General features: G+C 45.1%; 1 protein-coding gene across 1 annotated transcript in view; it reads left to right on the top strand.

Annotated features, from left to right (window-relative positions):
- ENPP6 (ectonucleotide pyrophosphatase/phosphodiesterase 6) overlaps window positions 1-10,253 on the top strand; it is a 31,480-nt gene that overhangs the window by 4,966 nt on the left and 16,261 nt on the right. The window contains exon 2 of the mRNA XM_010141969.1: window positions 7,262-7,441. Coding sequence (XP_010140271.1) covers window positions 7,262-7,441 — 180 coding nt within the window. The remainder of the gene's footprint in view (window positions 1-7,261; window positions 7,442-10,253) is intronic.

Below are 10,253 nucleotides of genomic sequence, written 5' to 3'. Positions count from 1 at the left end.
CCTCTGCCCTGGGTTAACCCACCCCCCACCCCCCTCACTGCTCCCACCATGTGGTCCTGGGTCACGTAGTTCAGCTCCTGCTCCCCTCACTCAGCAGCAGTAGCACCTAGAGTAAAGACGTCAGGCATCACAGCTGACACCCAGCACCTTGCAGGGTCTTCCACCAGGGACAGGCTGGGGTGGCACTCACAGCTCATCAGGAAGGCAAAGCATCGCCCTGAATTAGCTGAAAGACAAACATTATTTGCTTGAAGAAGCACCAAACATCAGCCAAGTTGTTGGAGCCAAGGGTTCTCACTATGCACTACCAGAGAAGTTGTTTTGTTACAAAAATCTGGTGGTGCGCAATGTAGCCCAGGGTGTCCCAACTTAAAATCCCACTATTTGAAAAGCAATCTTCTCTAACAGCTTTATTCATTTTATTTCATTTATTATGCTGCCTTTCTCAGTTTTGGCTTCCACAGTGGTGTAAGGACTGGTTCTTGAGCAGCTGGGCGGTTTTCTGAGCTGCCAGGCTGAATCCTACCAGTGTCTTAGTTCTCCATGTTGCAGTTAGGGCTGTGGTTATTAACCTGAAAGTCATGACATAAAATGGCAAATTAGGTAAAAGGAGCTGTTGTTGCTGACAAGTGTTTGAGAGACCTTTGCAGGGCTTGGCATGGGCTTGACAAGGGAGGGAAGAAGGAGTCCAAATATGCATATACCTAAAGGCTCACTTAATCACACCCTGTGCTCTTTGTTTTGCAAAGAAAGCAACTAAGACCACAAACCACCTCCGGTTTTTATCCTGTGGGGAGTTTTTAATTTTTCCCTTTTTCTGCCATGGCCTGGCCGTGCAGAGTGCTCCCCTGCCAAGCTAAATGGAAAGTCTGAGGTCTCCCCCCTAACCACTGCAAGCATGAGCTACTGCTTCAGAGCCCTTTGTGCCATATCTCCAGAGAAAAACTGCTCACGTTGAGGGGTTTGGGTCTCCCTCACCTGCCAACCTGCCGGCGAGGGGAGTGCTGGGGAACCCCAGTTTGGGACACACAGGGGCCCCTCACATTTCCAGCCACAGCCAGCGTAAACACAGGCAGACAGTATCACATCTGACTGGAAACCTGGGGAAGATTTCTTTTTCCAAGATTCGAAGAACAAATGAGGTCTTTTCTGGCAGGTCCTCCATGAGGATGTGCCAGCCACCTGGTCAGCTTGCAGCCCTACGTTCAAGAGCCGTATTTCTTTTGGCCTTCGTGGAAAGCAGAGGGAGTCCCTGCTTGCAGGAGTGGGTGGGTGGGGAAGCTGCTTGGACAGGAGCGAGTGAGGAGCCTTCTCCCTCTTTGGACAGGACCTGATCTTAAATACTTGGCAGAGAGGCTGCAAGGTCCCATGAAGTTTGTGGAATGGAGGGGGTCGTTTAGAAGAGGACACTGCAATCTCCTGCATCCAAGGTGAGGGCTGTGGTCTTTGCAGGGCTGCTCCACACTTGCCGTAACTCAGCGATGGCATGTTTGGGGCCTCTCTAAATTACATGGGTAGCGCATGGCGTTTTCCCAGCCACTGCAGCTCAGCCCTGCATGTGCCATTGCTTTCTTTTCTCTGTGGCAGGAGGAAGAGGGAAAATGTGGTAGAGGTCCCAGGGATGGGTGACAGTCAAAGTCTGCTCTGCCAGACTGACTGTTTCACCCAGCTTCCATGTTTCTACCTTCTTCCTTCACTCCTGACTCTCAGTGTCATACCTGACTGCTGAGGGGCGTTTGTGGTTGATGCTGCTGTCCGATACATAGCTAGCCTGCTTCTGTTTTCCCTGGAGCACAGCAAATCTCAAAGTGTGCTGGACTCGTTTATTCTACTTTTTCTGGGAGCAAATGGAGTCCTCTGGGCTCTGGCTGATGTGCGCACATACTGGTACATTTATTGTTTGCTGTGAGAGGTCTCCTGGTTTACAGCACAGCATCTAATCTCTGTCCACTCAGTACCCGGAGGAAGGCCCACTTGGTGATGGCTCTAGCGGATCTCTCTTTTCTGCTGCCCCCATTAACAGTATCTAGACTCCAGCCTGGTCCAGGAAAGGATGTAGCAATTTTAGCAGGTAAACAAGTTTTTAACTGCGTAACCAATACCTGTATATTGTCTGAGGAATCAAAAATGGAGGGATCGGAGTACAACAGGGAAATTTATTATTGGTACACATGAACTGAAACTATCTCAACTTTACTGTGAAAGCTGAGGAAAAAGCCAGAAAGACACAAAGAGCATGATGAGTGACAAGGGAATAGGGTTTTCAGTTTTTTCCACCACAGATGCCAGCCGCAGCAAAGATTTAAAATATTCTGCTCATGGCATACGGTTTTGAAATCAATAGTCTCTTCTTTTTCTTGGATTCAGTAGCTTTCTGTTTCCAAAATTGTGTGTTGGGAAGCAAAAGAGCATGAAGAAGTCTGTGATAATACTATTAACTGGCAGGGAAGGGATACTATCTGAGCAAGGACAGGCTGGAGAGAAGAGTGGGAACAGGGAAGGTTTTTCATTTTCACATTCTTCAACCCGCTCTGTTTACTCACCGCCTGCAGAAAGGCTGCAATGCCAAGTGCCAAGATTTTTCTTTCACACACAAAATGTTGGAATAATCTGTTTGCTTTCTACCGGTTAAAAAAATGGAAATACTTTCAAAGTGGAGAACAGAAAGTTTTCTCTAACACAAGTCCGTACAGTACAAATTGAAGCACAGATGTTTTTCATTCTTACTAGCTACAACCCCACAGCTCAGAACTACTCTACCTGCTACCAGCTGTTAGCAGCAGTAAGCGGGCATTCACTTACCAAGGTATTTCTTTGCCCAGAGCTGAAGTCACAGCTGATGAACAGCAAACTGCCAGAGGCTTGTACCCTCTCTAATGGTGCAGGCAGCAGCTTTGCCCATTGTTCTGCTCAGGCCCTCTGTAGTGCTTGGAGCTGCAGTGCCCTTGAGCTGTACCCAGCTGTGGGTGGTCAGGAGTCCCAGGGTGGTCCCTCAGCCCACAGCTGCCACTCAGGTCAGTAGACTAACCTGCTTGGATTGCAAAGTCTTGCCTGACATCATAGGCTGAGGTGTTTCTGCTCTGGATCTGTCTGGTATTTGAGGTCATAAAAGAATGGAAAGACTTTGGCAGCAAGCTCTTCTGGGAACGTAAATTGTCCGTATACGTCTTTCAGATACTATTTTTACTTGGGCACCTGCACATGGCAGGGCCACTTTGCCCAGACCAGTACTATCCCCCTAAATTCTCCTGAGCCCTGGTCTTCTCCAGGCCACTTAAGGTTTATCACATGGGTTTTATTTTTTCCCTGTGGCCTTTCTGTTCAAAGCAGAGTAGGTGAGACCCAGCAGTGGAAAAGCAGAGCAACGGCATATATCAAAGCAGGCAGAGGATGCTCTACTCACAGCAGGCTGGGTTCAGTCTTGGGGATTGCAACACCATGATATTTGGTCAGGAGCAGGAATATGGTGCTGGTGGCTTTAAAGTCCTGCTCTCTTCCTTTTCATAGCAAGCAGCATCAGCAGAACATTTCTCGGGGCAGGTCATCCAGCAGGTTTCCAGTGGGGTTGGAAGTGGGCTGAGGAGCTGATAAATGAATAGGTCTGGGTCAGCATTTACATGATTCTTCAAGCAAGGGAATAGTGGAGGAATGACATTGTGGGAAGGGAAGGGAAGGAAGGGGAGAAAGGGAAGCGCATGTCTCACTTGGGCTGTTAAAACCTGCCTATCTCTATGTATACACAGCTGTTTCTGCAGAGGAACTTAACTCTTCCCCAGCCTACGTAGTCCCACAGCAGCCTTTGCCTCTATCTGCTGTCCTGGCTCCTGTCACGTCCCAGGGAGCGGCATAGGGACATGGTGGGACATGGGAGGAAAGGTCTTGCCATAGCGACAAGGCATGCATCTAATTTTACATAGTACGATACATTTAGCTAAATGCTTGTACTTACGTTTTTTATCAGGAGGCTAGTGTGTGGGTGCAGATTATGGTACCTTTGCTGCATTGGCTGTTACACACACTGTGTGTTCTCTGATAAATCTGACTTGCCTAGTGCAGAGAGAGTTTACCTCTGTTTTGTTGCCCAAGGCACCACATGCTGCCTCTCTTTAAAGAAAAAGATTGTTGAGTATCTCAGAAGATAATTTTCTCTGGTAGATTTAGATGCAGGTGGTTCCTGTAAGATATATCGTGCCTACTGGTGATCCACGCACTGTCCCTGCAGTCAGTGAAAGACCATCAAAGAAGAAGTCATTCCTGAGGCAAATGCTACAGGAGCAGATGTTCTAGTTTCCAGATCTCACGTACGGTCTATGTAGGATGCACAGCACTCAGCGTTACTGTGCTGTTGTTGTGGGCGGCCAAGTGGCTGCACGTATTGTTGTGAGGGTTTTTAGTTTTATCTTTGTTTTGCACAGATTCATTTAAATGCTGACAAAAGTGCCTGGAGACATGGGAATGTGCTTTAGACAAAGCCATCGCTGTGAGAAGTGTAGTGTCCAAGTAGGCTGTGGCACGCAGGCTTGCAAATGCTTTTGCTGGCTCTCTTCCAGGAGGATACAGCAGTTATCGTGTTCCTGGGAACTATACCCTCTCTGTTTTCTGCTGTTGCCTGAGGAAGGGGTGCGTTTTACTACAATCACAGTGGATTTAAATAACGACATCTACATGCTAAAATTGCTTTCTGCCCTGTGTTTACTTTTGAAACTCTTAAGATAACATTTGATTACAGAGGAAAGCTGCAGTAATGGAAGCGGTAATAAATTCAGCAGGTTGATTGTCTAACACCATGTTGTTATGCTGATAATCATTAAAAAGTAGATCACCAAAGGTCGTTTTCTCAGGCTGGAGAAAATAAGTTACTAGAGGGGATGTAAAGAACTGCGGCTGTACAGATGACCCAAAAGAAGTTTGAGAAGTAACCTTGATTCTGTGTACGAGTGTCTTTGGGAGGGCAGAAATGGCAGCTATTGCAGGGCTTTTTAATCGAGCGAGCAAGGCACAGAATAGCCATGGTTGAAGATTAACAAAGGTCAAAAATAAAATTAGAGACCAGGCAAACTCTTTGAACAGTGTTTACTGATAAATATTGGGATGAGTAACCCAAGAAGGAGATAGGTTAGTTGGTTACTGATTTCTTCCAAGGAGGTCCAGGGTCTTTCTGGGACACAGGCTTCAGGCAAGCAGACATGAATGGCTCCAGGCAGCATTAAACAGTCATACCATTTGGTCTGTCTGCTCACCTTATCTTCCCGTCTGGCCTCGTGAACCGGGGATGTCTGCTGTGAAAATTGGTGTCTTATAGTCTTCTAGGCCTCCTTTTCATTATAAAAAATGAAAGTTGGAGTCCATAGAAGAATGAACTTGTCTGATGTGGAGATCAGAAAAATACTGTGTTCTGTATTAGTGTACACAGTTAATTAAACTTTCCAACAATGTTACAAAGAACAATCTCCATTCTGATCCTTAAAGAGGTGGGCAAACTGAGAGTGGAACTTAAATCCTGTAGGGAGCTCAAATCAGTAGCAGCTGGAGGTCATTGTTTCTATGTGAAGACTACCCTACGCATCAGACAAATACGTGACCTAACAGCTTCAGCACTGACCTGCAGGTTTCCCAGGCCGGCACCCGTTGCCTGCCTGCAGTTAAGCAGGTTGATACGTGCTCAGGAGTCCATGGTCCTCAAGAAGCTGAAGAGGTTATGTTATCCTTTAAGAAGGAAGGCTGCGTTTTTAATGCCCTACGAGAGGCTTCTTTCTAGCTCTTTTGAGATTTACAGGAAAGAAAGCTCTTGGCAGCCTCAAGAAGACAGATTACAGCACTTCCAATCCACCAGTTCTCCTCTATTAAATCTGTTTGGTTTAATATAGTAAACAGTGACTGCCTCAAATTGGGTGTGCCTTTCTCTGCTGGGGAGGATGAAATGTTTTGCATAATTGAAATACTTTGTGTTAGGGAAGGAGAGTTCAAAATCCATTTCAACGTCACATGTACCTGAAGTATCCAGAGTCCTCTGCTCAAAATGATGCCTTTTCAAAACCAGGATAGGTTATTCATGGTTATTTCAGTTCTGATCACCATGGTCAGCCTCGCAATAATCAAAGCCTGTTATCTGGATCCTTGCAATATCATTACTCATCAGCTAAAGATGACAATGTCTCATGTGCACATTAGAAATTGCTGTTTAAGATATGGAAATCATGAACTCCCAGTACAACTTAATCTTCTACAATTCTTTTCCCATTTTTGTTAATTCACCTGCAGATTTAACTCTTAAAATACAGTATCTTCTCTTCTAACAATGACAGAAAGGGGAAAATATCTCTTGACGTCTGGTTTCTTGTAACACAAGGTTTCCCAAGGGCCTCCAAGGTGCAGTAAGAGAGCTGGAAATGTCTGATGAAATGACTGCTGCCCCCACAACCAAGATCAAAATGTGTTCATTTAGGAAAAAACAAAAAAAAAGCTAGCAGTAATGGAAAATAAAAGTAATATATAAAAGTTTTAGCTGGTTTTAGCCGGAAAAACAATGTGCGCTATGGATAAAGGAGAGGGGAAATGGGAGTCTCCCAAACTTTATTCTATGTTTCCAGATTATGCTTTTATCCCTTCCCAGTCACAGACTGCTTCCTGCAGCCCTCTGGGTCTCTGCACTGGTGGGTACCTTAAAGTGGCTTCAGGCGTGGCTTCAGGCTTGGCTTCAGCCAGGCATCAGCCAAACGTGTGGCACCCACGCAGGTTGACACTTGCTCTGGTGTGTGGATATGGACTGGGTATGGCGTGTTGAGCAGACCACGGAGTGTGGGATTTGTTTCTTCTGGCCTCAGCTGTCTAAAAGTTGTCTGTCTGAAGCCAAGCAAATAATGCAGTCTTTCTCCACAATTAGTAGAGAGCAATATGGACCTCAAGAATAACTTCTCCCAGATACCTTAGATGCCTATTTCAGGATGGCATGAATGGCTTTCTAGAGGTGCCTCTTCTTCTCCACTGACTGTGAAGGGAACACAGGTGACTGACAAGCTTCAGCAACTAGCTTTTAGGTGGCTGAACTGGGGATATAGAGAGCTACCTAGAGGACCTCAATATAAGGTACCAGAGTCAAGAACATCGTATGAGCAGTTGCAAGGTAAGAGGTCCCTGAGTTCACATCAGGGTTTTTCAGCTGATTTGCTGGATGATCCAGTGATAGCAGTGGTGGTGCTTGTGGCATCTTTCTGCTGGAGAACACCAACCTGATTGTGCTGTTTCTTCTCCACCCCTGAAGGTCGCCACTGTGAGGTCCATCAGATGACTGGAAACTACATGTGGGATCAAAAGACAAATGTATCTTTTGATATTGGTGTGAATAAAGAAAGCCTGATGCCTCTCTGGTGGAATGGATCGGAGCCTTTGTGGGTCACAATGACGAAAGAAAAAAAGAATGTTTCCATGTACTACTGGCCAGGTTAGTATATCAAAAATTGCTACCATCTTAATGGTGCATCTTTACATCTAAGTACTCCATATGCTGTAGGATGGCTATTTAATATGGTTTTGAAATTCTGACAAAAATTACGAATGCTTTACTAACCACTTATAGAAACGGATTGTCTTTCCTTAGGCCACAACAATTTGCATCGGCTTAGAAAAGAAAAGACTGAAGTATCACTGGAGGTAGCTTTCCACTAAATGTTACCTTCAGGGGAGTGCTGTCTTGCAGAGCACCCCTACTCCACCTCATTCATCCTTCCCATCTGTAGCTTATGCTGTGCTGGATGGTTGCTCCATGAATGGTCCATGGAGAAACACTGTAGACCACGTCACTGATGAAACTTAAGTAGTAACCATCCTCCCCAAATGCTTCTTCGGTTTTAACCTGGAAATTAGTATCTGAGAGCTGAGGACATCTACTCTGTGGTGACAGCAAAATCAATCCAAAAGCAAAGCATCCTTTGGTGAGTTGGAGTGAGCACTCTTGAACTCCATCATTAATTCAGCTGAGGTCCCAGTTGCTTTGACTCTGAGCCATTCATTTGGAGGGGCTTAGCCATTCTGTTCCTCAGCTATTAGATACTGGACCACTGAAATCACTAGGGTTGTATAATAATGAGTCTTTTTTAACAAATAAGACCCTTATATACCCCAAATATACCCTTAGGCTGTCCATTTAGGGACCTGCATGGAAATATATGTTCCAGCTGTGCAACCAAACCAAATCCCTTGCAAGGTAGCCAGCTTCTCAACTTTCTGACCTTTTAACTCTGCTACCTAAGCAGTATGCAAATACCATCCTATGCAGGCTGGGGGACCACATGGTAGAAGAGCTGTACGCAACTCAGCCAGTGCCAGTGGGCAGGGCAGCGGCAGCTGACTCACGCCATGGGCTCCCGGCCAGCCCATCTTCTGCATCCTAATGCACGCGTGTCTGGTCATGGTCTTTCCATGCAATGCGGCTAATGGTGTCCCAGAAAAAAGGCTACAGTTCTCAGGAAAGGAAAGAAAGAGCAAATCGAGATGAAAAATATTAAAAGGGCATCCAGAATGGTTTTACAGTACTGAGGAGCAAAAAAATCTGAAGGGGACAATGTTGCATTATGGTCTCAAAGGCACTCTGAGGGACTGGAATTGCAGACTAGATATAATAGTTTGCATCAGCCCTCAAAAAACCAGCAATGAAAATGGTAGGATATAGAAATTACTCAAGAATGTAGAAATTCTTCTAGAGCTTTACAAAAAGATCTGTTTCTTGAGACTATTCATTTTTAACTACTAATGAAACTGCACTGAAAAGGTATAATTTACTGAATAGATGTAACAGCCTACAGAGAGCTCCTGAAATCCAAAAGAACAGTATCACTTTCCATTCAATGCCTTTGCACTTTACCTAGCTCCTTCACGTTGCCCTTCAAGCAGTGTCTCCCAGGGAGAAGACATATGAGGTGTGTATGTACATATCCCTGTATACGTATGTATATATGTGTATATATATGCTCTTATCTGTGATTTCCAGTGGAAAAGAAACAATAGGGGCCTCCCCTTTCCCAGTGCTTAGACTGCTTTGACTCTCTTAGGACACAGAGGGGGAATCTTTTGCGTGCATTTGTTATCTTATCTGTGGACTGTGACGTGTACATCTGTCCGTCACTAATTACTTACCTGTGACAGACGACCTTCTGCAAAAAGTCATCAGTACCTCAGTTCAGCAAATGCTTAAGCACATTCTTATTTTGAGGGTGTTCCCGGTCTCAAAGGACACGTTAGCCACACAAGGTCAGGCACAGGGCAGGAAGCAGGGTGAAACTGTTGAACTAAAACACAGGGCAGCTGGGCTGCTCTAGGACTCCAGGTGTGAGTAACTGGAGCGAACAGAAGCCATCCCAAACACAATAGTATTTACTACATTTGCTCTATATGATTTTTTTGAACTGTTTTTTTCTAGTTCCATAGTTAGGATGTAATTCTTTTTAAAAATTCTAGATGTGTTATTTTAAAGCTTTAATTCTTAACAGGACATTTGACTGGGGAGCAATGCCAAATGAAACGAAATAAAAAACAAGGGTTTAATAACCAAGGTGGGTAGCGGTCCCACAGACATGTCCACTGCATATGATCTGCTATTAGTGATTAACTTTCCAGCCTGAGGATATATTGCTGCTTAGTAATGAATCTTGCAAGTCTGATGAAGATCCAAAAAGGAAAAGCTTGGGAAACTCTTAACAGGAACACCAACATATGGTGAAATTCATCACTCTTTGTTCTTAAAGATGCTATTTTCTCTCTAGGCAGCAGTGAAGACAAACGAGACCCATCAAACGTAGCAGAAATGTGTTGTGAATGCCACCGAGCTGATTCTCAGAGTTAACTTATGCCAGTGCCATTTCCTCCTCAGAGCCTCCTCAGTTCCAAGCTTTGCAAAGTCTGAACCCCAAATCTACTGCTTTGTATTCTTCCCTGTGTTCTTCTCTCATGCGTAGTCAGTGCTTAAAGGAAGAAAATCAGATGGCAGCAAACAGGGACACAGACCAGGAGGGCTGTGGAATGCAAACACCCAACCATCACAGCTTTATCTGTGAGCCCAACATATACACAGCAAAGACAGTTCGTGGGCAGAATTCATCTGGGCCCTCCTGCCTCTAGAAGTGGAGGAGCCGAAATATCACCGTGCTGGGGGTCCCAGCCATCACTTCTGCCAAAATACAAGAACTTGGCTTGTAGGGACATTTTCCTCCTTTATTCATGGTGTTTATTAGGCAGTTTCTGCTCTCCAAGGCATTCCT

The sequence above is a fragment of the Buceros rhinoceros genome, unplaced genomic scaffold (assembly GCF_000710305.1).
Source record: "Buceros rhinoceros silvestris isolate BGI_N320 unplaced genomic scaffold, ASM71030v1 scaffold17668, whole genome shotgun sequence".
Taxonomy (NCBI): domain Eukaryota; kingdom Metazoa; phylum Chordata; class Aves; order Bucerotiformes; family Bucerotidae; genus Buceros; species Buceros rhinoceros.
The sequence above is the reverse complement of the archived record's forward strand: the minus strand, read 5'-3'. Positions and strand labels throughout refer to the sequence as shown.